Source organism: Seriola lalandi, unplaced genomic scaffold, assembly GCF_002814215.2.
Source record: "Seriola lalandi dorsalis isolate HSWRI2012SDOR001 ecotype SW California unplaced genomic scaffold, Sedor1 jcf7180002054281, whole genome shotgun sequence".
Lineage (NCBI taxonomy): Eukaryota > Metazoa > Chordata > Actinopteri > Carangiformes > Carangidae > Seriola > Seriola lalandi.
In genome coordinates, this window is record NW_019524834.1 from 360,362 (window position 1) to 386,420 (window position 26,059).

The window sequence follows — 26,059 nt, forward strand, 5'->3', positions numbered from 1 at the left end:
CATTTCCACACATAAGAAATCATGATAAATCAATGAAAAATACAAAAATCTCGATGGCTGTGTCAAGTCTACTAACCTGGGTGTAAAATTAATGGATACTACTATATACTCTGTAAATCTTGTATATGCATGTGCACTAATAATGCACCTTTTTCAGGCTGGGCATAAACAAGAGAATAAAATGGACAAACTAATTACACACTTACTTCTCTGGCATGCTGATATAGCTGGTGAATTCTGCAATGACCTGAGGAAAGTTATAAAGGAATAATGCAACAATATCAGTGATGAAGATCACACTCAAAGACAGGTTTCAGTAAAAAAGATGGAGGAAAGAGATTGTGTTCGGTTTCAATGAGTTAAGATGATGAAATTGGCAGATAATTACTTGATTTGGTTGAGTGTAAAATCCAGCTTTTTCCACAGTGATGTCATCACTGCAGGTACCTCATGACAAGACTCTGTTGAAAGAACATTACCAACACCACAGACATGATACATGTATAATTTTATGAAAATTAAATTTAGTAATGGAGACAATAAAGTAATAAAATAATCGCACCTTTTGTTTTGGCAGCCACATACTCGTTTAGGATGGTTGTTAGGCCTTTCCCAAAGACAGACTATGTGGGAACAAAGAATGAATCATACAAGCAATTAGGATCTTTATGCGCACGACATTCACTTCACAATATGTGACATGATTTATCAGAGAAAAAGATATGCTTACAAATACACAAGCAGGAATAGTCCCATCTCCTGTAGTGTGCTCAGCATATTCTTTCAGGTTGGAGCTCTCGAGAATGAAAGCTTGGCTTGTAGCGGACAGTCCCTCCTCTTGCAGGTACCCTGCAGAAGAACATTTACCAACAGCCAGTTAGAGAGAAACATCAATAAAACAAAGCTCAAACTGCCATCGAATAGTTACCCTAAATACAGTTGTAAAATGTGAGCCGCCTGTTTACGGTTTAGTGTCATTGTTAGCTGATGGCGCGTTCAGGTCATATCGTTTAAACCGAAACTACGAGCTGCTGAGTGGGAAAAATTATAATAGAAAAAATAGTTAAAATTCAAAGTCAGAAAAGTTGTTGATTTCTGACAGCGACGCTGTGGTGAAAAGAACTACAGTGAAACTGTTGGGAGAAAGGCTGCAAAAGCACCACAGCTGGCAGCTAGCTAGATCAAAATACAATCCGTTAATCTCATTTTATAGGAGCTATACACTGTGTGTATCCAGTTTTACTCGGCAAAGAACTACTACAAATACGTAACACAACAACAGTACCTAATTCAAACTCTTTATCTGACTACACTGTTAGCTGGCACAAAGGCTAACATTGGAATAAGGCGTGAATAATGGTTGTTTTTCCTGTTCTTTCCTTTCTGCAGACTTCAAGCGAATGCAGCACAACGCTACAGTTTTTGCTGCGTTTGACCAGACTCACCCAAAACAAGCCGAGCGACGTCGGATGGCAACAACATGACTGCTTGTTGGTTGATACAAAAGACGTAGTAATGAAGAATTAGCTACATGTTCAGGAAAAATCTCTCAGAAATCCGTTATACAGCGTCAAATTAAAAAAATAACCGTCAGTGGTTTTACTGTGAAGGAGTCGTCCGGAGGGGACTGCTGCTTACTCAAAAGGCGGGGAACTCAAGAAATTACAACCCGGAAGTATTAAATTAATCTGCCAGTTGGAATCTTGGTAGTAGTAGTCCAATCCAAAATGCCTAACTCCACTATACCCTGAAGGTTGCTATATACATTTATAAGAATAAAATAGATTGAACATAACTTCTACATGTACTCTATCGATGTTATACCATAGCACGAAGCTATGCAGAACATTTGTTTTAATTCTAGCACTAGAAAAACAGACTCACTCAATACTAGCCATGGCCTGGATATGATGTAGCTTGCTCGCTGCTCCTGGGGCGGGAATTTCCTGTTTGTGCGTGAGTGTGTGTGTTAACACGTTAACGCACGTCAAGATGGAAAAGTTGTCAGACGAGGTACATCAGCAAGCTCGCCTATCACTGTAGCTCCTCAGGTAACATCTGCAGCTGCATGTGTGACAGCTCCGTCATTACAATCAGTGCGGTGATCAGGGGACAGTGAACAGAGAGAGCAACAGCTCGAGAGTTTGAATGGACGTTTGTAAATCAAGTTCAAAGCAAGTGTGGTAATGTTGTGTTGCTAAAGTGTAGGAGAGAAGACAGCAAATGGCGTTGCGAAGTAAATGTAGTATAGTCATACAGTAATGTAGACGAATAACATCCTCTCTTGTCATCATCCTGTCTCAGCAGGTACAATAGTCTGCTCTACATTGATGAAAGCTGTGCCCCTACCCAATGTGCAGCACAATGAATTTGGCTCTTGATGATCTCCGGGACTGCTGCAGGGGGCTGGAAAATGACAAAGCCACAGAGAGGAAGGTAATATTATAATATACAATCTATAATAATATAAACAATGAAAAGAGATATATTGCAGCAGGCTTTTTCAGCCTCACTGCAGCCCAAGTTTAACAAGCAAGTGCAGTACAAATCCTACATCTCCTTCATGCCTCCAGAAAGAAGCTGAACGCTTCAGACGGCTCCTTCGATCTCCAGAAGTTGTGCAGGAGTTGGATCGCACCTCGGGGTCTAAAGCTAAAGCCTCCAAGCAACTCACATGGGATACTGTTTTCAGGTGACCTGCCTCTGCATATTTGCATTTTTGGTCATGTGCAAAACAATGCATAGAAGGTTATCTAGTGTGAATCAAGTCACATTTTGGTTCTTTGGGGTTTGATGTGTGTGTCTTTGCAATCTTTGCTAAAATCTGGAACTGTGGTGTTATTATTTTGTACTTTGTCTGCTAAGTAAGTTCTGTTTCTTTCTGTCTTACTATTTTAAGTTCACTTTTGTTTCTTTGCATCATCAACCAATGAATACCAGCTGGCTTCTGGGAACCCTGGTGCCCAATAATCAAATGGAAATTTGACATACCATAGTAGATTTCTAGTTGTTTCACAAGAATCTGTTTTCTTTCTACATAGTGCAAGATGCTGTAAATTGTGCTCATAATAATTGTGGAAATTATTAAGAGTATTGAATCAGTTAGGTTCAATTATCTGCCAGAAGAAAAAATTTAAATGAAAACTTTCTATTCTGATTTGCATACACTCATTTTTCCCATGCCAGATTTCTGCAGCGCTACATCCAAAAGGAGACAGAAAGCATGCAGTCAAGTAAATCCGTCACAGCGACAGCGCTGGCCACAAGGAAGAAGAAGATGGCTGAAATGTGCAGTTTGATCAAATACTTCATTCGTTATGCAAACAAACGTAAGGGCACTGTCTTGGTGAGATTCAGTAGTAGATTTCACTTTAGTACACACATTTACAATATAAGCTTACCCAAAAACGTTTGTGTTGTGTCACAGTGAGGGGTGTTTTTGAACAAATGTTGTAATCGTACCTGTCATTACCGCACCTGGCTCATTCAATTCGGTGCTGAGCAGAAACAAACCCAGAGCAATCTGTTTGAATTAACATAGGTATTGTAGTTTAAGTTTGTGTTTCTGTCTCTCTCTGCAGGCGGGCCTCGTCTAAAGTGCAGTGAGCTGCTGAGACACGTGATGGAGGTGCTGCAAAGTTCGTACAGCTGTTCCGTTTGTGGAGAAGATTATAGCAGTCTCCTAGTAAAGGACATCCTCTCCGTCCGCAAGTACTGGTGTGACATCGCTCCACATCAGTGGCAGAGTCAGTGGGCTGTTTGTCTAATTATCTAGGAAATTATATTTCTTGATTTCTTGATATGATCAGATTATCCACTCAACAGAGTAAATGTTAAACTTCTGATAAAAAATAAGAATGGATTTGTATTTACTAGCACATTACAACACCGCCTGTTTTTTTTAATACTTTCTCACTGAGTCAGTTACATGCTGTTAAATTGAATCCCCTGTTTATTTTTGTAACCCCTAGGTCTTTTGGACTTGTACTGTAGCTTGTTCAACTCTTCATCCAAACCCATCAACCATGTTTTGGTGAGCAGAGTCATCCACATAGTGGTGCAGGGCTGCTGCATGCAGACTGATGGATTTAACAACACTCTGTTCGGCTTCTTCTCCAAAGCGCTTCTTAATGCCAGGTGAAACCTTTTACCAACCTTTTGAATTCACTGTATCTGCTAATTCCTCCCTACACAATTTTAGTCTTACTTTGAAATAGCGCTGTACTATGGGTAGTTAGTTACTTGTTATTAAAAAAAAGAACATAACGCACTGTCTGTTTTCCTTAACTAATCTTAAACTTAATCCTATGATGCCGTTAGACAGGAGAAGTACTTGACTGTTTTGGAGCACCTCGTCTCGGCCCTCAACATATTTTTGAGATCTGCGGCCATGAACTGTAGGATGAGGGTGTGTCACCTGGGAGAGGAGCTTCTGCCTTCTATACTGCACATCTGGGTGGATAAGAGGCCCAGTGCTGCTCTCAAAGAGAAGATTGTGGAGTTCTTCAACCTGCAGATTTGTGTACACCACCCCAAAGGAGCCAAGACACAGGACACAGGTTGAATTATCTTTCCTTTTTCTTTAAAACAATGTGTGTTTCTACTGCTGGTGATACCTTTGGTTGTCCTTGAATGGCAGACAGGCTTTACTGTGAGTCACATATGGTCCCATATACTGTAGGTTTCCACTTATTTGAGGAATATAGCAATGAAGTAGAAAGAACTTTCACTAAACTTCAAAGATTTTAATAGCATTTGACCATTTCTGTCTTTAAACATTTGGACCAATGAAATACATGGGATCTTGTTGTCTGTAATTGTAAACAGGCCAAGGAAGAGTGCACTAGTAGACTTCTGCATGCAACTTATAAAGACACTTATTCTCAGGGACCTCTGATGTTTTAAAGTGTAATTTTGGCAATTTTCCTTGTTTGTAATACAAATTGCTCCACCGAGGGAAGATTTTTCAGCTGTATTGTGATTGTGAGTGATCATAATGTAACCCACCCCCTCATATATTAGGTGCTCATGCTGAGGACTGGACGAAGTGGCGGAGTCAGCTGTACAGCCTTTATGACGCTTTGGTCAGAGAAATCAGTCATATAGGCAGCAGAGGGAAGTACGTCACAGGGACGAGACACATAGCCGTAAAAGACAATCTCATTGAGCTCACAGCCGACATCTGTCGTCAGGTAACAGAGATCAAGTCTCAAGTGTGCATTAAGAAATCACAATTTTGCTTGATGTAAGTATGAGAATTACATGTTTTGACAACATGATGTGCTTGATCTTCATCTGTTTCCTGCCTGTTGTAGCTCTTCACTGATGACAATGAGACCCATATCTTGGAGGTGACCCAGGCCTCCCTCAGAGCCACGCAGATGGGCAGTCCCACCCATGGAGCAGCCAGCAAGCGACGCCGTATCGAACTGGGCTGGGAGGTCCTCCGGGACCATCTGCAGTCTCAGCAAAGTGACTTTGATATCATACCATGGTGCGAAAATCACAACACAATTAACATAATAAGAGCATTTTTTAAGGTAAAGTGTTGTTTCTCTGATCATGTTAAGATCCAAGCTTATTTCATTTACTCCTCTCAGGCTGCAGATCACTGCAGTGCTTGTCTCCAAGTACCCATCCATGGTGCCTGGCCATGAGCTGGTCCCACTGCTGTCAGTGTTGTACCAGCTCCTGGCAGAGCAGCGGAGAGGAGAGAGGGGGCCATATGTGCTGCGCTCTCTGAGGGAGGTAGCCCGCTGCCAGGCTCACCACCCAGAGAGGACCCAGGTCCACAGAGCCGAATTGGGCAGGCTATGGGGTCGGGTGTGGGCCCTGGCACTGCGAGGGGTCAGCTCACCCCAGACTGAGGCCCTCAGCTTCGACCTGCTGGCCTCCATTGTCCATGGTGGACTTATTGATATGGACAGAGAGTTCTGGAAGCTTTTCTCTGGATCAGCATGCAAACTATCCCAGTAAATTTATATTTTTCTCATCTTGCAATGTTAAATTGTGTCTTTGTTGATACAGAAAATGTGTCATTAGAATAAATTAGTGTGTCTCAGTGTGTGCATGTAGTTCACATCACAACTTTCCCCCTCTATCCACAGGAGTGCTGCTGTCTGTCTCTCCCAGGCCTTGCTTAAGTGTCCGGTCCCCAAGAGGCTCATCCTGAGCTCAGGTTGGGACTATGTAGGGGTCACAGAAGGATCTGGGTCTCCAAACCTGAAGGAGACCCTCATAGCGTGGCTGCTGATGAGTGATCAGAGTGATGAGATGGAGGATAGCTCCAGACCTCACCCCATCATTTGCAGGTTGTGACTGTGTTGCTTTTCCATGTTAACTGCAGATTTGTCTACCAGCACATTTTTATCTTAGCTCCATACTTATTTAACTGTAATATCTTGAGACGGTCTGCTTCCACAGTGGTTTGCTTCACACACTGTTACACTGGTATACTTATCTCTTTATTTTGATTGTAAGGTAAAAGTCTGTAAACTGATGTTTTCTTATGGTTTTGTTTGCAGAGACTTTCCCTACAATCTAATAGCAGGCATCCTGGTCTCCCTGACCTTGAAGGACACCAGAGCTGGCCTGAGGTTTCTGCTGGGTGCTGAAGGAGCTAAGAGGTGAGGCAACCCCCTCCTTCCCCCTTTTAGCATATTATTGCATCAATAATTTTTTGGCATCATTATTGATACAGAGCCAGTTGTATTTCTTTTAGAACTAATGCTACATTGGTATCAACTCACTGTATCTTCTCTGTACTTAGTGCAATGAAATTTTGAAATAAAAAATCATTAATTTTTCTTTTTTTTAAGTGGCTTTTTTCAAGAACAAGTGCCATCTGATGCCAAAGATAACCTGGAGGAGATCGAGAGGCTGTACTTGCAGTTCAGCTTCAACACACTGCCCTCAGAGGTCCGAGGGAGCGAAGAGACGGTGAAGCCGTCATCAGCTGACGGCCAATTCGCTGCCGTCCCTGGTCTCAGAAACAAGTTGGAGCAGTCCCTGCTCTGTGTGGCTGACAACCTACTCAACTGCTACTCTCCTGATGTGAGTGGAAGTTAATAAGTTCTGTGTTTATGTGTCTGTGCAGTCATCACACTGGTGTTTATTCTTATCTGCTCTCCACAGTCTCAGTCCACCCCTCCAGAGTGCCTGGTGCGCTGCTTCAGTCTGCTGACTGGTGTTCTTGCAGGTTACGTCTCCACTGGGGTTCTGACTGAAGAGGAGGCTCACCACTCACAACTCCTCACTAAGGCAAAGGTATACCTTCATGGATTCATAAAATATGAATCTACATTTGTAATTTTTCATGAGTAGCCTACTGGTGCCTTGCGTCCATTCTCCACATTGGTAAAAATGTATGTTGAATAACATATAAATACCAGTTGACATGAAATGCAAACATTACATTTATGGTTATTGGTGTTGGTGGCTGTTGTTTTTGTCTCTAGGCCCTGGCCCAGGATTTCAGCGGGTTTGTTTCTACTGTGAAAGTAAAGATGACAGAGGAGGGAACCATGCACACACTGAAGTCTGTCATGGAGCTCTGCACACAGTCCGCCAGCAGAAAAAACAAGGTGAAAAAAAAAAACGGCATCATCACAGTTCAGTTTGTCATCAACACGATGTTAAAGTTAATATATAGACAATTTAGCCATTGCATGATTTAGAGTCAAAATCTTGTCTGCTCTCTTCTGCAGGATAATGCTTGTCCCATCTCCTCCAGTCTGTTCATTATGATACTGCCGGCCAGTCTCCTTAGTGAACTGGCAGAGGTCCTCAAACTGTTGGTAAGTGGCAAATATACAGTAGTATGTAGAGATTCAAGATGATGTGCCCTGAGGATAAGAATATGAAAATATTCTACCTCCCTGTCTCTTCAGCTGAGCAGTGTTTCTAAGAGAGTCAGTTTGGTGGATGAAGACGATCATGCGGATGATGACAGGGATGTGACCAGGACTCAACAAGGGGACGATATTGACCTGTTTGAGGATGGCGAAGAGGCTCACAGCAGCACCAATGGGACACACAGGCAGAAGGGAGACAACACTGATGCTTCCTGTGGGCCAGGTAAGACGACGGGATCTCTTGCTGTCTAAATTGGTGCCTTTCTTGGAATTAGAACAATTTGGTATAATTTATATAAACATAATTACAACACAAATTACACCAATTCCTAAAAGACTAATTTAAAACATCGGGAGTAAAGATCAGGTTTTGCTGTTCTCAGGCCATCAGAGTCAAAGAGCAGTGGCTTCTTTTTCATACACAGAGATACAGAGAGTTATTGACATTTAACAGTCAAAAGGGGAGAAATCCATCATTTGTGAATCACCAAAACCACCTTAGAATAAGTTGCTGATCATGCTGTCAGTGGATCACTGGGAGATGAATCATGGCTCTGTCCTTCCTCAGGTGCTAAAAGCCTGTTAGCAGAGGATCATCTGGGCCAGCAGGACCTGGCTCTCCTCACGATTTTGGAGTTCCTATGTGAGTGCAGCTCTGTCCAGCTCGTCCATGGTCTGCTTTTCAAACCACAGGAGGTGCAGCGCAAGCTGCTGCTGCTGTTGGAGCAGATTGACTTCACCAAAGCTCTGCATCTCAACATGGTGAGTAGCAGCTGGTGTGTAGAGTCATGGTGGCGATGATGTTGCCTCAGCTGCTGGACACTGATATCTGGTTCTCTTGCAGTATCTTGTCCTGCTGAAGAAGCTTCCTGCTGAGGACTCGCTCTCTCCAGTGGAATTTGATTCGCTGCTCCGTCCTCTGGCGTGAGGAAACATTTCTGCTACACTAATATATTCTGTTAGTGATAGAGCAGTTGTGTGAATAATGAAGTGTTTCTGTTTGTCTGTGTTTGCAGGGACCTGTGTAACCTGTACCGTCAAGACCAAGAGATCTGTGCTGCTGTGCTGCTGGGTTTGTTACCCTCAATCAGGAGCCTGGGGAAAACCCACCACATGCCCGAGGAGATGAAACATGTTCAGGGATCCCTGCTACAAGTGGTGTCTGGATTCTGGTTAGTGGCATATTTTCAAACCATGAACGTTCACAGTAAAATCAAGCCTCTGCTTGCGGCAAGGAGCCTTTAGTCTTTGATGGAGGGTGATGAAGTGTAAAATGTGTCTCACCTCGTCGTCTCAAGAAAACAAGATTATGTCCAAAAGTTGTTTTTAAATTGCATTTTGCGAACTTCAGTCTGTGTCAGACTTTGTAAACATTAGGTTTATCTGAACCATGTTCTGCATCAATATCTTTCATAATTAAAATCTGTCTATGCTTTTTATGATTCAGTTTTTGATACCTGCTCATTCATTGTTCTGTTTCTTCAGTTTCCTGAGCCAGACAGGGAAATGCATATCAACTATGCGAGCCGCCTTGGTGCAATGTCTGGTTGCTTTGCTGGAGGTAATTTCTCACATATGTTCACCTGTCTGCAGTTACAGGGAATACATTTAGTGTTGTTTCAGGCTTTTTCTGCTCACCAGTGAAAGGTTAGATTTGTGTCTTTTACGTCTCACTCTGAATAATCATGTTTGACAGGGAAACAAAGCGGTGCTGATTTAAAGTGAGAAATGTTTCCCAGGTTCCTCGTAACAAAAAATATATGGACAAAATTTTCCCTTCTTCTTTTTCTGAGTATTCTTTCTGTGTTTCAGTTGCATCATCATTCTGTATCTTTGTATCCCCGCCCTCTGACAGGCTGACCCGTGTTGTAAGTGGGCAGTCCTAGATATCAGAGGGTCTGACAGAATGGAGGACCGCCTGGTGTCCGTCATCCTTTCGTCTTACCTTGCAGATGCCCACCACCAAGTCCGGATGCTGGTAGCCATGTCAGTGGAGAGGTATGCTTTAGCTAGGAGCTGACTTATCACTACTGACAATGTATCAGAATAAGATATTAAATCTAAACATGATAAAAATGATAAGATAGGAAATCTATGTTTAATCCATGGATCACAGATATGATTGTTGCCATTATTCTCGTTTGTATCCAGGTTGTTTCTGGAGATGAGTCCAGAGCAGCCTGATAAAAAGAAGATGCTGCCACTTAAACACCAGCAGGATGCTTTTGAAAATGTTTACCTGAAGGCTCAGGAGGGAATGAGGCTCCCAGTGAGTTCATTCACCATTCACCAATCCACCAATCCACCAATCAAGAAAAGGTTTATTATTTGTTCATTTTCAGTCCCTGTTTGACTTTTCCTGGTGTTTTCCATGTGATCATACACAGAGGAGCAGCTCTTCAGAGGACCAGTGCGACGAGGTGTTCAACCGCAAGGCCACCCTGCTGAAGAGTTTGTCTGTGGTGCTGTGTTGTAGCCCAGTGTGCGAAAAACAGTCTCTGTTTGCCCTCTTCCAGTCCTACAAGGAGAACAATATCGAGGAAAAGCTCATTAAAAAGGTAACAATGTTGATTATATGTCACTGTACATCCTCAAAACATATCAGTAGGTTGCCCTTTTTCCTTTAAAACAATAATCTACAGAAAGACCAAAGAGAGATTCATTGTTTTTGTCCTTCTTTTCTCGACAGATGTTGTGCAGTGTATCCAGAGCGCTGGGCTACAGGAGTGTAAAAACATTTGTCAGTTCTCACTTGTACTACTTAGTGGCAGAGTGGCTCGCACAGAGACAATCCGACGATCGTTACACTCTCGGCTCTTTCCCCTACACCCTCCTGGACCATGACACAGTCAAAGATTTCTATAAGTGAGGAAATAACCTAGTCTTTTACTTTCATTCGATGATGTTGTTTTGTAGTTGCTCTCCTTTCAGTGTCATGCATTTTTCCAAAATTTAAAATCAAAATTACACAAAGCAAACTCATTTTTTCTGTACAATCAAAATCTGCTTTCCCCCCATACTACTTTATATAATTTCAGACAGTGTTGACATTTTTGTCAAAGCCCCAATCAACAAAGAGTTAATGATGCATGAGCACCTGGTTTTAACTCCCGCTGTTGTCTCGTGCCCTCTTGTAGCTCTTCCTACCAGGTGTTGATCCCCCACTTGGTTTTCCTGGACGACTTTGAGCAGGTGAGGTCTATCGGCAGGTATCTGGAGAGGGACTGGAAAAAGCTGTTGGCCGACTGCTTCCCCAAGATCATGGTCAACATCCTGCCGTACTTCGCCCTGTCTGGCCAGGATTCACAGGTTGCGCAGCAGAGAGAGAAGGCTCATAGAGTGTATGACCTGCTCAAAGATGCCGACTGTCTGGGCAAACAGGTAAACACACAGCTGTATAACACCAGCCTAAGTCTACTGGACATCTAGGGTTAGACATCGCATTTCATGCAGCTTTCTAATTTGACCACATCAGGAAGAATTCAGCAACAAAAATAATAACATTTTGAAAACAGTAAAGAGACAGCGAGGGAAAGCAAGTATATTTAGCTACTCTGGGCACATAAAAGTAATTTTAAGGATCAAGTGTGGACATAATGCACATCAGTCTGAAACACTAACAGTTGTCGTGGGCCTTTTGTACAATTGTCCCTTACATTTTCAGTAAAGTTAAACAGGATCACAGGCTCAACTGAGTGTGCAGTGTATTCCACATGTGAGTAAAGATACAATAACTGAAAGGTAAATTTACTCGACTGTTCTCATGTTTGTCTCGGCAGCAAATTGACAGCCTGATCCACACTAACCTGGCAGACATAGTAGTGGAGCTGCTGATGACTTTGTATGAAGGAGGTGGAACTGAAGGAGACAGAGGAGATCTGAAACGCTTCATAGGGTAATGGTAGTTAAGAGTTACATTATAGTTATATTAATTAATTTTATTCATTTACCCATTCATTCATTTTATCATTGTGATGACAACACTGTTATTAAAAGGTAGTTTTTTTTCTGTCTATCAACCTAAATTTCAAATAAAAATGGAATAAAATATGATTAAGTAAATGTTTTAATGGCCCTCAGGGAGCTGGACCCTGTACCAAACCCACCATACTTCAGCTCGTATGTCATCAAAGCCACTCTGGACTACCTCAGCAAATGCCACAGTGCCAACCACAAGTCACTGGTAGCCATTCTGTCAAAAACTCCGGTAAGATGTCTCATTTATGTGGTTTTTCTTAGTCTCTGTCTTATCATTAATCATCTTTTTTCTTTTTCTTTTTTCAACTTTTTGTGTTATTTTTTTGTTCTATGTTATAATGTTATAACTGTCATCTATTTTTGCGCTGTAGATTTCTATCCAAAGGATCCTGCTGGCGGTGTGTGAAAGAGCAGCAGAGACAACCAACGGCTACGAACGTCATCGTATCCTCCTCATGTATCACCTGTTCGTCAACCTGCTGCTCAGAGAGGTGAAGGACGGTCTGGGAGGAGCCTGGGCCTTCGTCCTCAGAGACATCATCTACACACTCATACACCATATCAACGGCAGGTTAGTTCATGCACACACAGGTGGAACGATATTCACATACATACAGTATACTGTACACTGTGTTCCTCCTGTCCACAGATCACTTCAGTGTGATGAGGTGTCTACCCGAAGCCTCTCTCTGTGCTGCGACCTGTTGACCTCTGTGTGTCAGGCAGCCCTGCAGTTCTGTGACGACGCTCTAGACTGTCACCTACAGGTCATTGTTGGGACTCTGACGTCCCAGGTGACCAGCCGGCCTGTTGTCTCACAGCAGGTTAGTGACAGGCAGTTTATTCAAGATCACTTATGGAAATTAGAGGCAAATTATTATTTGTGCATATAAACATAAATTTACCAAAATTGCCACAAAGTAATGATGTTATGTACTGGACAGCATCCACTTGTTTGGCTACAAGTTTGCAAAGGGTTAATGAATAAACATTTTGCTTAATTTGTTGTCATTTTAGAGACGTTTACTATCTGCAGAAATGTGCAAAAAATGTATCTTTAAAGTGACAAAATATCATAGAATTTGAGGCTTTTGAAGAACGGACTGGTTGCTACAGTAGAATGCCCCCAGTTAAAATGATTTTTGTTCCTCCTTTTTAGTATTTATGAACCACACATTTTCATTTTCACTTCTCTGGCCCTGCAGGTGCTCAGTCTGTTGCAGTTTCTCGTGATAGAGAACCAACAGAAATTAAAAGGAGCCATCAGCAGGTTGGAACCTTTCCCCGACCTCCCTGAATTCAGAGAACTGCGGTCTGTACAGCACAGGCTCAAACATAACACTGGGACCTTTACACTGCGACAGGTAACAGTGCCAGGTGGTACACTCACAGCCATACACAACACATCTCACTACTGCTCAGTATGTTATCTCTTTTAAGTCATTGTAACTGAACACACTCAAAAAAGTCCCACATACACTGCAGTTGGTAGCACCCCAAGTGGTCCAACTCCCGTCTTTGATGTCATGTGTTGCCAACGTATTTATGGTGATGGACATAAATAATTATAATACGTGAAGGAGGGGCCTAACTAATAGCCATATATTAATATCAAAGTTTCTAAGTAATTTTCTTTGGATGCATATGTTGCTCTGAGTGTAAATTTCTTGGTTATCAATGAAAATTAACAATCTAACATTTAATCGCTTACCTATGTCTCGATGTTCCCTCTCTACAGGAAATAGTACACTTCCTGTCGGTGTCGTCCTGTGACTCCTTACCTCTGACCAGACTTGAGGGACTAAAGGAGCTGACCAGACAGCTGCATGACAACAAGGGACAGATCAGAGAGCTGCTCAAAGAGTGCCACGGTACAATGCGAGATAAGGAAAAACTGGTCTTTGCATAAATACTTGCCGCATGTTAAGTGTCCAATGAGCTGTCTTTGTCCCCCTTGTAGTGGACCCCAGTGACAGTGTGCTGGTGAAGCTTGTTCTGAGTCTGCTGCAGCTCTCTAAGATAGCAGCCAACCATCCTGGAGGAGCCGACATACTAGGTATTCAATCAAATAACCTGTACAGCAACAGTATGTGGTGTTCTGGGTTGTTCTTGTCAGGACAGTTTGGTTAGTTTCAGTCTTCAAAAGGTATATTAGTGCAAACACAAATCTTTTCCTGCAGAGGCAGCAGGGGGCTGTCTAGGAGAACTGGGTCCAGTAGATTTCTCCACCATTGCCCTGCTCCATGGCAGAGACCCCTTCTATGAAAAGGCGGTGCCACTCTTCACCTCCACAGAGTTGCAGTGTCTTTACATCATTCTGAACTGCATGAACGACGCACTGACTCATCACCGGTACCGTGAATCCCAAACCTCCCTATTCAATTTTTTATTTGTTTGTACATGATCAGGGCAGAATGAGAAGTTTGTACTAATATTGACTGTATTCTGTATATATCCTATGATTGCGTGTCAGTATTGAGGTGAGGCAGGCAGCAGCTCAGTGTGTGAAGAACATCCTCGCCACTCAGTCTGGGGTTGACTTCTGGGAGCAACACAAAGACAACAGAGACCCCATGCTGGCCTACCTTAATCCCTTTAGAAAGGACAAGAGCAAGGTGGGTTAGGGATGTGTTTATGTCCTGTCTACTGTGTATGTCCATACCCTGAACACAAATGCACTTCCTTAGTGTGTGTGTTAGTGATATGAGTGCATGTTTACCTGTAATGTTTGAGTCTGAATTTTATTAGGTGGCTGCTGTGAGTGCTGAGGAGAGTTCGGAGGCCAGGGAGAAGTTGGAGAGTCAGGAATTTTGGATTCCTCAGGCGGGTGGCCACAAGGCGTGGCTGAGGGCTCTGTGCACCGCCCTGCTGGATAGTGGAGGAGTCAAGAGCGAGGCTCTGCTGCTGTCGCGACCACTGTGTCTGGTGAGCACATGGAAGTCACTTAAAAAACTCTTACCCTTCATAACTGGACTGCTTATATCAGTCCCTCCAGTAACGATATGGGCAGAATGGGATGGATTAATGTGGATCCATTTGGATTGTTTCCTTAATATGTGCTTTGGAGCATTTTGTTGCATCACTTACTGCAGGTCAACCAGTTTGGTTCGAATCCATCTTCTAATCCAGAGCTCCAGATCTAACTGCACCTTATTACTTCCCTCTGTCTCCAGGTGAAGGTGGACTGCTGTCAGAGGTTGCTGCCCCTCATCATCCACTCCATCCTTCTAGATGACTCTGATGGTTCGTGGAGGAAGTTGCTCTCATCCCACATCCAAGACTTCTTCAGTTTCTGTTCCAGAAGTGCTCAGGCCTCCAGTCGGTCTGCTACACCTCTCAACTCTGACTCAGGTAAGTTTGAGACTGTGACTTCAATTAATCTATAATAACAATTATATCACACTTCACCTGCTTATTGCTGCGCAGTGTCACAGGGGTGGAGCTTATCCTGACAGGCTTTTTTTCATAATGTAGTCCAGTCTGCCACTGGTTCAACATAGGAACAAAGAGAGTGTGATCAGTTTAGTCTTTGAACTGCTTCGACAGTGACTTCATGACACCTTGAACATTAAACATTTACTCACAGAATATATGTGACTCATCATCATAATTTCTTTCACAGCAATGCAGGATTTTAATGATCTGGCTGTCGTCCCAGAATGCTCAGTTCACTACTTGATTGTTTATCATGATTTTTTTGGCTCTTCGTTCATTTGTAATAAGAACATTCTCTATGATTATTCCTACTTTTTCATCATGCATCAATACACACCTTCTTTCTTTTTGTGCTAAACCCTTAACAGCTCTGATTTATTGATTAATTATTATTGGTTGCTATCTCTTTACTGATTAAATAAAATATCACACTCCTAATAAAAATCATAATATAAAATATTTCTCTCTTCTAGTTGCTAAACTGTTAAAGTTGAACTATCACTAGATTAGATTAGATTAGATTAGATTAGATTAACTTTTTTAATCCCACAACTGGGAAATTCATTTACCACAGCAGAAAAATAAACATCTATAGAATAAACATCTATGGAAATATACATCAAAAATACACCAAATATACACTAATAAATACAATGTACTATGTACACAAGTTTATATCAGTTTATTTGTTTGGTTTCTGTTAGTGATAAACATTTATTATTCTTCACAGAGTCTGACACAGCCAGCCAGGGCTTGTATGACAAGACCTCTCTGCGTACCATGCTGGCAGTTATTGACTATTTGAGACACCAACAGAGACCACTGGACTCTAATAGGTATGTAATATTATTGTTGTTGTTTTAAGTGTGTTCTCAGATAAAAGTAAATGTTTGAGGACTCTGCATTTTTTCTCTTTTGTGATTTGATTTAAATGCCATGTAATGTGTGTTCTGTGTCTATACCACTGTAGATGCTTGTGAACTGATTTGCAGCGTGTGCAGTGTCTTTGAAATAAACTGTGTATCCTTCTTGCAGTAAGTCCTGCGGCACAGTGTGCAACTCAAACTTCTGGCTGGAGCTGAACTATCTGGAGGTAGCCAAAGCTGCTCAGTCCTGTGCAGCTCACTTCACCGCTCTGCTGTATACTGAGATCTACGTCGATAAGATCAAAGCTAACATGGAGGAAAGTCGCAGGTATGCAAGGAGATGGCCACAAGATGTGGGATTTTAATTGTCTAGTTATGTGTTGGATTAAAGTTCATCACTTTAATCATTTGATTGAGTAATCATCACAATAACATATAAAGCTTCTAAAAAGCTAAGCTAAGCTAAGTCTCACTTTTGAATTTTTCTTGCATTTGAGAGTTGTTTTCCAAACTTCCCTCTTTTATTTGATCCATATATTTACCACATCTGCAGAACCAAGTCCAGAGCGACATATAAGCTCAGTTTTGAGGAGCACAGCCAGAAGTTCACCATCTCCAGCCTGACAGAGAAAAGTATGGAAGACACCAATATCAATCTGCAGGTTAGTTCTTCATGTCAGATGATGGTTTTTGCATAAATCATTTTGTTTCCTCTGTTAATAATACAAAGCAATAACTAATTCAAATTTCCACTTCAAAAGTACCAGTTTGATTATTTCCCAACATGTCCAGTGTAGAAGCACAAATGTGATTTACTAAAGCTAAACATGCAAGAACGTAAATAACTATAAAATATTATGCAGTTCAGTGCATGTATAATACAAATAACTATTTGTTCCTGTGTATAACATGTTTGTAGGAGCTTCTTATTGAGGTGTACCGGAGCATCGGAGAACCTGATAGTCTGTATGGCTGTGGTGGGGAGACAACGACCAGTTCACTGACCAGGTAATAATCAGACTTGCAACGTGATTTCATGCTTTTTTGAAAAGCTATTGTTTTTGCAGTGCACCCGAAAACAAAGACTTTGTAATGTCAAATTATAGGATTCGAACCTACGAGCACGAGGCTATGTGGGGGAAGGCCCTGACCTCATACGACCTTCACTCCACTCTGCCTGAGGCCACTCGACAAGTGGGAATTGTGGTGGTAAGATCATAGAAAGCTGCATTAGGCAAGATGTGATCTGAATCATCAAGAGACATGAGGATGAAGAGCAGCTCGTCCATTTGAAATGACATGCTGTTGATTTGCCCTGTTTATATCTTATGCCAAATATAAGGGCTCCTACACGCTGTAATGCTAATGTATAAATTCTTTCCCCCACCGGACCAACAGGGCTTGCAGAACTTTGGTCTGAGCAGCATCCTCGCCACCTACATGAGGGGTCTGGAGAGTGAAGGGGTGGAGTGGGGGGCTGAGCTAAGAGAACTGCGCTTCCAGTCTGCTTGGAGGAACACCCAGTGGGACTGTGAGCTGTCAGAGAGGTGAGGGGAGGGGAGCACATAACCTCACAGCTGTGAGGTCACTATCTACTACACACATCACAACTGTAACCCATCAGGGAGAAGGAGGCAATTTCTCACTCACTACCTATATATATCGTTGTATCAGGAGTGACAAATCCACACCTGGCTTCCATGAATCGGTGTTTTGTTCCCTGCAAGCGCTGAGGAACAAAGAGTTCTCGATATTTGACGAAACGCTGAAACAGGCCAGGTATGACAGACATTTAGACATAAATTTCAGGTTTTAACTCCTAATTCTCCAGTGGCAAAATCTTTCAGCTTCTATGTGCTTGTTTGTTTCAGGGGTGCAGAGGTGGAGGAGCTATGCAGAGGCAGTCTGGAGGCTGTGTCTTCTCTGTACCCGGCTCTCAGGAACCTGCAGAGCATCAGGGAGCTGGAGAGTGTGAAACAGCTCTTCTCTAGGTGATGACAGCAGCACAGTCAGAAACACACAGATGAGCCTACAGGATTGATGAGACCAAGTTAATGTTTTATTTGTTCAATTTAAATCAGACCCTTCTCAGATGTGACTCTGAGGGATGTTTGCAGCCAGTGGCGGCAGCACTCCCAGCTGCTCGCTGACAGTGACTTTGCTTTGGTGGAGCCAATTCTGACCGTCCGATCTGTGGCCCAGCACACCCTGATGTCCAGGGTGGGAGACCCCGACAGCATCCAGTACCTCAGCTCTGTGCTCACTGATCACCTCATGGAGCTCTGCCAGCTGGCTCGCAAGGCTGGGAATACACAGGTAGCGTGTGTGAGAGATCAGATTTAAGAATACTGTTTTTTTTATAAGTGAATATGGTAAAAAAAAAAAAAAAAAGATTCACTACAAGCTACTCACAGTGTTGTGATTTTTGTCCAGCGAGCAGAGCAGGCAGTCTTCCAGATGAAGCAGCATGGTGGCGGAGGGTCCTGGGCGTCGTCACCTGTATTGTCATGGCAACTGGAGGAGGCCCAGGTGTTTTGGGCAAAGGGAGAGCACGGTCTGGCACTAGGCCTGCTGAGACAGATGATACACAACTTAGAGAAAAGGGTGAAAATGATACAAGTTACACACACATAGATTAAAATCAAACAACAAATACATGGATATTTGGTATCTTTGTTGTAATTAAAACCTTATTTTAATTATGGAACGCCCCTAAATGTTCTAATGCTATCCAATGAAACTTACGCTGCCCTATTGAACCACTCTCTTTGCTTTGTGATATGTCGATTAGGTGGATTTAAATCCTGCTCTGGCTCCAGTCTACACTGAGTGTCTGAGGCTGTGTGGCAACTGGCTAGCTGAGACCTGCCTCGAAAGTCCTGCAGTCATATTGGAGAAGTACTTGGAAAGGGTAAGAGGACATTTGTCACATTCTGATAATATAGTTTGGGCAGCCTTATTGCAAGTCTTATTTCAGTGGATATCTGCTCAGGAAAACAGCCAAATATGACCCAAATATCTCAAATAGGACCAAATATCTCAAATATAGTTGCACAGATTTACAAAAAACAGCATTAGTGACTCAGCTTCAGTTGGAGAAAAAAAAACTATTTCATTCCAACAGGAATCTAAAAGGTCTCAAAAAGTCTAATATATGCTGCTTGATGAAACTCTCTAACACCCTGAAGAACACACATATTTGTGCCCATATAACAGGCATCCCTCTGAGAAAAGAGAGAGTTATTATCCATCAGCCAGGCAGTGTCTCATATACACACACATGAATAATTTATAGACAGTATGTCCAGATAAATTAGGAGTAGGCCCAGAGACAAAGTATTAACTATAACTTGCAAGTTTACAGTTTATATCCTGGGGCTGCAGCAGATTTATGTGGACAAATTTAAATTATTCATGTTGGATATGTGTATATCCCCACCCATGTTACCAAATGAGATTGCACTATCTTGCAGTGATGTTCCTTGTGGCATGTTTATGATTTTGCTGAAGCACATCTGATAGTTCAAGTCCTCCATTTTTACATTTTCAGGGTTTATATTTTACCTTGTATTTTTGTTTCTTCCGCTTTTACTTCATTGTCAGTATTATTTTGAATTAAACTTCCCTTTGTTCGAGAAGCTGTTGTCTGTAAAAAGTCTCTCCTGTGCTGTCCCCTCAGGCGGTGGAGGTGATCGAGGCGGAGTCAGAAGTGCAGGACTCCAGGCTGCTGAGTCAGCGGACCGAGGCCTTCCTGTCTCTGGCCCGCTTCTCTGACGCTCAGTACCAGAGCATCGACAAATACATGAACTCCTCTGTGTTTGAGAACAAGCAGGCGCTGCTGGAGAAGGCCAAAGAGGAAGTGGACCTGATGAAGGAGCGTAAAGTGACCTCCAACAGGTCTGCATGCCGTTCATGCCTGTTCATGAATTTCTCACTTTTAAATCAGATTTTCTAAAACATATTGAGGGCAAATATGGATCCTCCTTACACCCCTTAGTCATCACTCATCACTCTACCTGTGCAGGTACACAATAAAGGTGCAAAGAGAGGTGGAGCTGGATGAGAAGGCCCTGTCCAACCTGCAGTCAGACAGACAGCGCTTTCTGTGTAAGGCGGTGGAGAATTACATCCAGTGTCTGGAGCAGGGCGAGGAGCACGACACCTGGGTGTTCCGCCTGGCTTCACTGTGGTTGGAGAATGCTGTTGTTAAGGATGTGAATGATATGATGAAGGTTAGTCACCTGAAAGCGTCATATTTGTCCATACTAGTATTTTATATGCAAAGTTTAAGACACACACACACACACACACACACACACACACACACACACAGTTCTTAGAATAATTTGGAATGAACACCACTTGGTTAAATGTCAGAGCAGTACCTTTAATCTTCTAAGGGAGCCTTATCCTTTTATTTTGTGTTTCAGAAAGGGCTGAGGCAGATCCCCTCCTACAAGTTTCTGCCTCTCATGTATCAGCTGGCTGCACGCATGGGGACCAAGATGACAACTGGCGTTGCAGAGGATACAGGCTTCCATGATGTCCTCAAGGAGGTAATGCTACACTTGTTTGTACAAAATGACAGCAGTAACTAGAGCTGCAAAACTCGAAGTCAACCAGCGTGACGTATTAGAATTCATATCTCAAAAACCTGACTTTGTAGCAATACAAGATAGTTGCTCAATACAGATAATGGATAAAACTACAGCATATAGAAAATACTACAATCGCTGCTTCATTTTCTCTCCTCATAGCTGATCTGCCGAGCGTGTCTGGAGCACCCTCACCACACGCTCTTCATCATCTTCGCCCTGGTGAACGCCAACAAAGATGAGAACTTCTGCAGGACCCGGGTGTCGAAGAGCACTCCAAAGCAGCAATCACCACTTGACCTGGTCAGACTTTCATTCAATAATGCTTAACAGCTTTTTACTGACATTTACATACTTATCATAGATTTCATTAGTACACTATTCTCTGTTTCATGTGTAGCTTGAACATTACCGTACCAAGAGAAATAAGACAAATATCACAATATCAGTACAGATTAGTTGCATTATTGTCTATATTCAACAAAGACAACATAGCTTTGTTATTTGTAAACTGATTTTGTGTATTTTATTGCAAATATTATGACTGTCTAAAATAGACGTTTACCCAGTGTGATTTTCCGGACTGTACGGCTCCAGCTGCAATTGCAAAGTCATAATGTTTAGTTTTATTCTGCAGTAATAAAATGCATCCTTGTGCTTTAGCCACCTAAAGATTACTTCTCTGTAGAGCTCTTCAAACAGCACCACTTCTGTTTTAACAAGTGATGTGTTTCTCATGCAGGAGCGTTCAGACATGGCCCAAAAGATCATCAGTGCAATCAGGAAAAAAAGAGGCGAGATGATCCGAGGGATCGAGCGTCTGTGTGACGCCTACATCACTCTGGCTTATATGGACGCCAGCAGGCACAAGACTGAGAAGAGTAAGGAAAACCCTGTGAACAGTTTACGAACAATAATCACATTTTGGACGGAGAAATACTAATGTGAAAATTGATGAATGAAACCATTTTTGTGTCCTTGTTTCATAATAGAGGCTATTCCCATCCCTGCTGATCAGCCCATCATGCAAATCAAAGACATGGATGAGGTTGTCATCCCCACAATGGAGATCAAGGTGAAAAGTTATGGAGTGTATCATGTTTCAATATCTCCAATGATCTTTGTTGGGAAGCAATAACTTTAACAAGTGGTGTTGTTTCATTGTGTAAATAGGTGGACCCAACTGGTCACTATGACAACCTGGTGACTATCAGGTCCTTCATGCCTCAGTATCACCTGGCCGGAGGAGTCAACCTGCCCAAGATCATCGACTGTGTTGGCTCTGACGGCAAGAGCAGGAGACAACTGGTCAAGGTGTGTGTGTGTGTGTGTGTGTGTGTGTGTGTGTGTGTGTGTGTGTGTGTGTGTGTGTGTGTGTGTGTAAAGACTTTTTTGTGGTGTATATATATGTGTGCGTTCTTGTCTAAACAAACCACCTCTCTTTGAAGCTAAAGCTGCTGTCATGTGTGATTAAAGCCCTGACGGGAACCTGCGCTCTTTGAACTACAGTTCTTTTCCATTTCAGTTTGTTTGTTGGTAATAATTAATCCTGTTTTTGTACCAGGACAAATACAAAGTTTGTTGGATTTACAAATGCGCTGTCACATCCTTATAATGAGGACATTCTTCAGGGGATTAAAGGCTAATAATTCACCACTTAGACACTTGGGAGAGTAATGGTGAAAATGCAGTTTTTCTGTTTCTTTATTTATTTTTGTCCTTTTGCCTGATGCCTAAACCATGTGAAAAACACAAAAATAAATTTAAAGGAAATAGAGACAATCGACTGAATTCTATTTCTAGTTACACTTGCTGCTGTCTTGTAGTGGCTTAATTATGAAAATATGTCTGATATTTTACAGGGCTATGTTATAATATTTATGAAAATGCTGTGTATTAAAATTTTAAGATTGTCTTGTATTTAACCATTTTAGTTTAGAAAAAACAATTCTAATTCTCTTGTTCCATTTGTAAACTAGAGAGTTCAGTCGAGGCTCAAATGCCTCTCAATGTTCCTGAGAGCTATAGCATACTATACTTTATGTTCTCCTGTGACCTTTGCCCTCTCGGTGTGAACAGGGTCAGGACGACCTGCGGCAGGATGCGGTGATGCAGCAGGTCTTCAGCATGTGCTCCATGCTGCTGCAGCGCAACACAGACACGCGCAAGAGGAAGCTCAACATCAGACGATACAAGGTCACACACACTATTCACTCGACTTTAAACCTTTATTTTCTGCTCAAAACCATAAATCAGAACTGGGTTGCTCTAATGCATATTAAAAATTAAAAAGTTAATATTAAATTGCACTCGCACTTCATTCTCAGGTGGTGCCGTTCTCACAGCGTAGCGGCGTGTTAGAGTGGTGCTCAGGCACTGTTCCCATTGGGGAATTTCTGGTGGATCCCACTAAAGGAGCCCACAAACGCTTCCGACCCCAGGACTGGGCCAACTTATCCTGCCGCAAGAAGATGATGGTACTGCTTGTGAAGTTAAAATTTCACTTTTCATGACTGACAAGAAAATTTAAAAGTTTTAATCTTATATCATGCCATTGTAGGAGGCTCAGAGGCTTGCATTTGACGAGAAGCTCCAGGCTTACTCTGAGGTGTGCAAGAACTTCAGGCCGGTCTTCAGGTATTTCTGCATGGAACGATTCCTGGATCCAGCAGTGTGGATGGAGAAACGGCTGGCTTACACCCGCAGCGTGGCCACCTCCTCTATAGGTAGACTGTGCTCACTCGTGGTCATGCACTATAAATACGTTACACGCAAATGCACATCATTGTGTCTCAAAGTCGTCTTGGTTTGGTTTGCAATGAGATCAAGGAGGTTGGCTGTTGAACTGGCACCAGCAGTGAGGCCTCCCTGCAGACTACCTGACTCCTCAAAAGAAATAAAACATTTGTCTTAGTTTGAGTTAGAAATTAAAAAGTACAAAAAAAAAAAGTTAACTGTTAACTGTGTACCTGACTGCCTCTCAGGACATTTATACAAACTTCAGGCCAGTAGGAAATTTGGACGTGGAGAATCGGCAAATTAGTAATTTTTTATCAGTGGCTTGAAATCATGGATGTACTGACTTCTGACTTTCTCTGTAGAAACTCCAGTCTTGTTGCAAACGCTGAAATATTCACCAACTTTTCTCTTTTGTGCCGACAGTTGGTTACATCGTAGGTCTCGGCGACAGACACATCCAGAACATCCTGATTGATGAGCAGACTGCTGAGCTGGTGCACATCGATTTAGGTATATTTTATTCTCCTTAGTTTAATTTATATTAACACAGGGAAATTCTCTCTTCAGTTTGAAAAAGTTGAGGCTGTGTAAACAGTGACTGAGTGTCTATATCTGTTAACAAGAAACATGAATACAGGCTTGTATAACTTTGTAGGAGAAATGTATTTAAACTGCATATTTTGATTCAACTGTTGATGATCATATAAATCATATCATCGAGTCTTTAAAGGTCTAAATATAGCGAATACATGACATAACGTGATATAACATGTATCCTAACACATCCTTGCTTCTGTTTCCTTCTCATGCTTCTAACCCTCAGGTGTGGCCTTTGAGCAGGGGAAGATCCTCCCCACACCAGAGACTGTGCCCTTCAGGCTCTCCAGAGACATTGTGGATGGAATGGGCATCACTGGAGTGGAGGGAGTTTTCAGGAGGTGAGGAGTCTGACGGAAAATGTTTCATTAAAAATTCATGAACCAAGATTAATGGGGAAAATCAAGCCTGAGAATGTTTCTCTCCATCATAGTTGTCATTTTTCCAGATCTTTTTACTGCAGTAGTACATACTTTACATGACTTATGACTATTTTCCAAAATATAGCTTGCATATTAAGACTATTATACAAATATTTAAAGCGTTTTGGTTCATCGTTGCTCCAGGGACACTCTAAATCTAACCAAACAAAGCTATGTAAATTCTAATTAGTCTTTTCCTTTTTTTCACCTGTTTTCTCTGATCAGATGTTGTGAGAAGACCATTGAGGTGATGAGGAGCTCTCAAGAAGCTCTGCTGACCATTGTAGAGGTGCCAACATGGGACAAACACACGCGCACACACAAACATGCAGACACAAACCCTTTCTTATGTGTCATGTTTTTTTTTTTTCCTTAACCCCACATTAACTATTGCCTTTGCATGTTGATATATGCTTGTGTGCTGGTTCACGTGTGAAACAGGTGCTGCTGTACGACCCTCTGTTTGACTGGACCATGAACCCTCTGAAGGCCTTCTACCTTCAGCACGATGAGCAGCAGGAACTCAATGCAACACTGAGCTCCACCATGGGAGGAGACGACCTAGTCAACCACCGTAAAAGGTGATCTTGTGTGTGTGGGTGTGTGTTTTTGTTCCTCTACAGGACTGGACATGAATGGAAAATCAAGTGAACTGGCTTCTTTGTTAGAAATTAAGCTTTTAATTGGGTTTTTAATTCTTTAATTGTAAAATAAGAACTATTTCAGATGTGTTTGTTGCACTGTTTCAATCTTCCCTAAAGCTCTGTCTCATCGCCTCATGCTCTTTCTGTTGCAGTGACAGTCAAAGTTTCAACAAGGTGGCAGAGCGGGTGCTGCTGCGGCTGCAGGAGAAACTGAAGGGGGTGGAGGAGGGCACGGTGCTCAGCGTGGGGGGGCAGGTCAACCTGCTCATCCAACAAGCCATGGACCCCAAAAACCTCAGCAGACTCTTTCCAGGCTGGCAGGCCTGGGTGTAGCCTCTCCTCTGTATGATAAGGAGAGCCAGTCGCTTGATTGTAACTCCTGTATGATCCTGTATGTCCCCCCCAACCCCAGAAAATAATGCTGCTCCTCTCAACTGTTGAAGGAATATTTGTGGTGACACACATGGAGGAAAAAGGTGGACAGATACTACTCAAGTGACCTTCAGAATATAAACAGTTAATTTCTTTTTCAAAGTTCCAGAGAAGCAGAAACCAATCAATCAACTGTATTTTATTGTTTATACCTTTTGAATCCTCGTTTTCTGCAAACCTTTGCACTTTAACAGAAAGCAGAGAAGATCGTCCTTTTATTGCTGAATCATCTGTGAACTGAAAATTCCTTGAGACCAATGAGCTTTGAGTCCTGATTTTTCCATTGTAAAGGTCAAACTTTTTTTGTTTTTTTTGCCCAGTTGGCTGTGATTGTTTTTCATGCTGTTGATTGATGTATAAAAATACTCATTATTGTCATATTCTTTAACATGAATACATGCACTTGAATAAACTGCACTTGGCATACCATTGAATTCCTTTATCGGGCAGGGTTTAGTCTGGGTTCAGCTGTTTGTTAGCACTTAGAGTTCAGTTCTT

General features: G+C 42.2%; 2 protein-coding genes across 2 annotated transcripts in view; one reads left to right on the forward strand and one right to left on the reverse strand.

Moving 5' to 3' along the window:
• npat (nuclear protein, ataxia-telangiectasia locus) overlaps positions 1 to 1,632 on the reverse strand; it is a 10,772-nt gene extending 9,140 nt beyond the window's left edge. Inside the window, exons 1-5 of the mRNA XM_023405636.2 lie at positions 1,446 to 1,632; positions 731 to 849; positions 563 to 623; positions 389 to 461; positions 207 to 247 (exon numbers count right to left, since the gene is read on the reverse strand). Coding sequence (XP_023261404.1) covers positions 207 to 247; positions 389 to 461; positions 563 to 623; positions 731 to 849; positions 1,446 to 1,482 — 331 coding nt within the window. The 5' untranslated portion in view covers positions 1,483 to 1,632. The remainder of the gene's footprint in view (positions 1 to 206; positions 248 to 388; positions 462 to 562; positions 624 to 730; positions 850 to 1,445) is intronic.
• Positions 1,633 to 1,954: 322 nt separating this feature from the next.
• On the forward strand, positions 1,955 to 25,995 carry atm (ATM serine/threonine kinase). Its single transcript, XM_023405638.2, has 63 exons — positions 1,955 to 2,051; positions 2,305 to 2,436; positions 2,574 to 2,692; positions 3,187 to 3,329; positions 3,582 to 3,746; positions 3,972 to 4,137; positions 4,321 to 4,559; positions 5,023 to 5,192; positions 5,316 to 5,494; positions 5,601 to 5,972; positions 6,108 to 6,311; positions 6,525 to 6,626; positions 6,819 to 7,053; positions 7,135 to 7,266; positions 7,458 to 7,583; positions 7,707 to 7,796; positions 7,890 to 8,076; positions 8,422 to 8,615; positions 8,698 to 8,777; positions 8,870 to 9,025; positions 9,339 to 9,414; positions 9,709 to 9,851; positions 10,005 to 10,122; positions 10,241 to 10,411; positions 10,543 to 10,718; positions 10,991 to 11,234; positions 11,633 to 11,748; positions 11,934 to 12,060; positions 12,203 to 12,402; positions 12,481 to 12,655; positions 13,037 to 13,195; positions 13,570 to 13,702; positions 13,792 to 13,887; positions 14,012 to 14,183; positions 14,305 to 14,446; positions 14,580 to 14,756; positions 15,005 to 15,182; positions 15,997 to 16,102; positions 16,302 to 16,460; positions 16,686 to 16,794; positions 17,052 to 17,140; positions 17,239 to 17,341; positions 17,531 to 17,679; positions 17,807 to 17,911; positions 18,004 to 18,123; positions 18,214 to 18,448; positions 18,566 to 18,736; positions 18,924 to 19,043; positions 19,812 to 20,029; positions 20,157 to 20,364; positions 20,563 to 20,688; positions 20,890 to 21,030; positions 21,470 to 21,608; positions 21,720 to 21,802; positions 21,901 to 22,041; positions 22,807 to 22,923; positions 23,055 to 23,204; positions 23,288 to 23,453; positions 23,890 to 23,976; positions 24,290 to 24,404; positions 24,711 to 24,774; positions 24,927 to 25,066; positions 25,282 to 25,995. The coding sequence occupies exons 2-63, from the start codon at positions 2,353 to 2,355 to the stop codon at positions 25,460 to 25,462; spliced, it is 9,288 nt and encodes a 3,095-aa protein (XP_023261406.1). The 5' UTR covers positions 1,955 to 2,051; positions 2,305 to 2,352; the 3' UTR covers positions 25,463 to 25,995.
• The last annotated feature ends 64 nt before the right edge of the window (positions 25,996 to 26,059 follow it).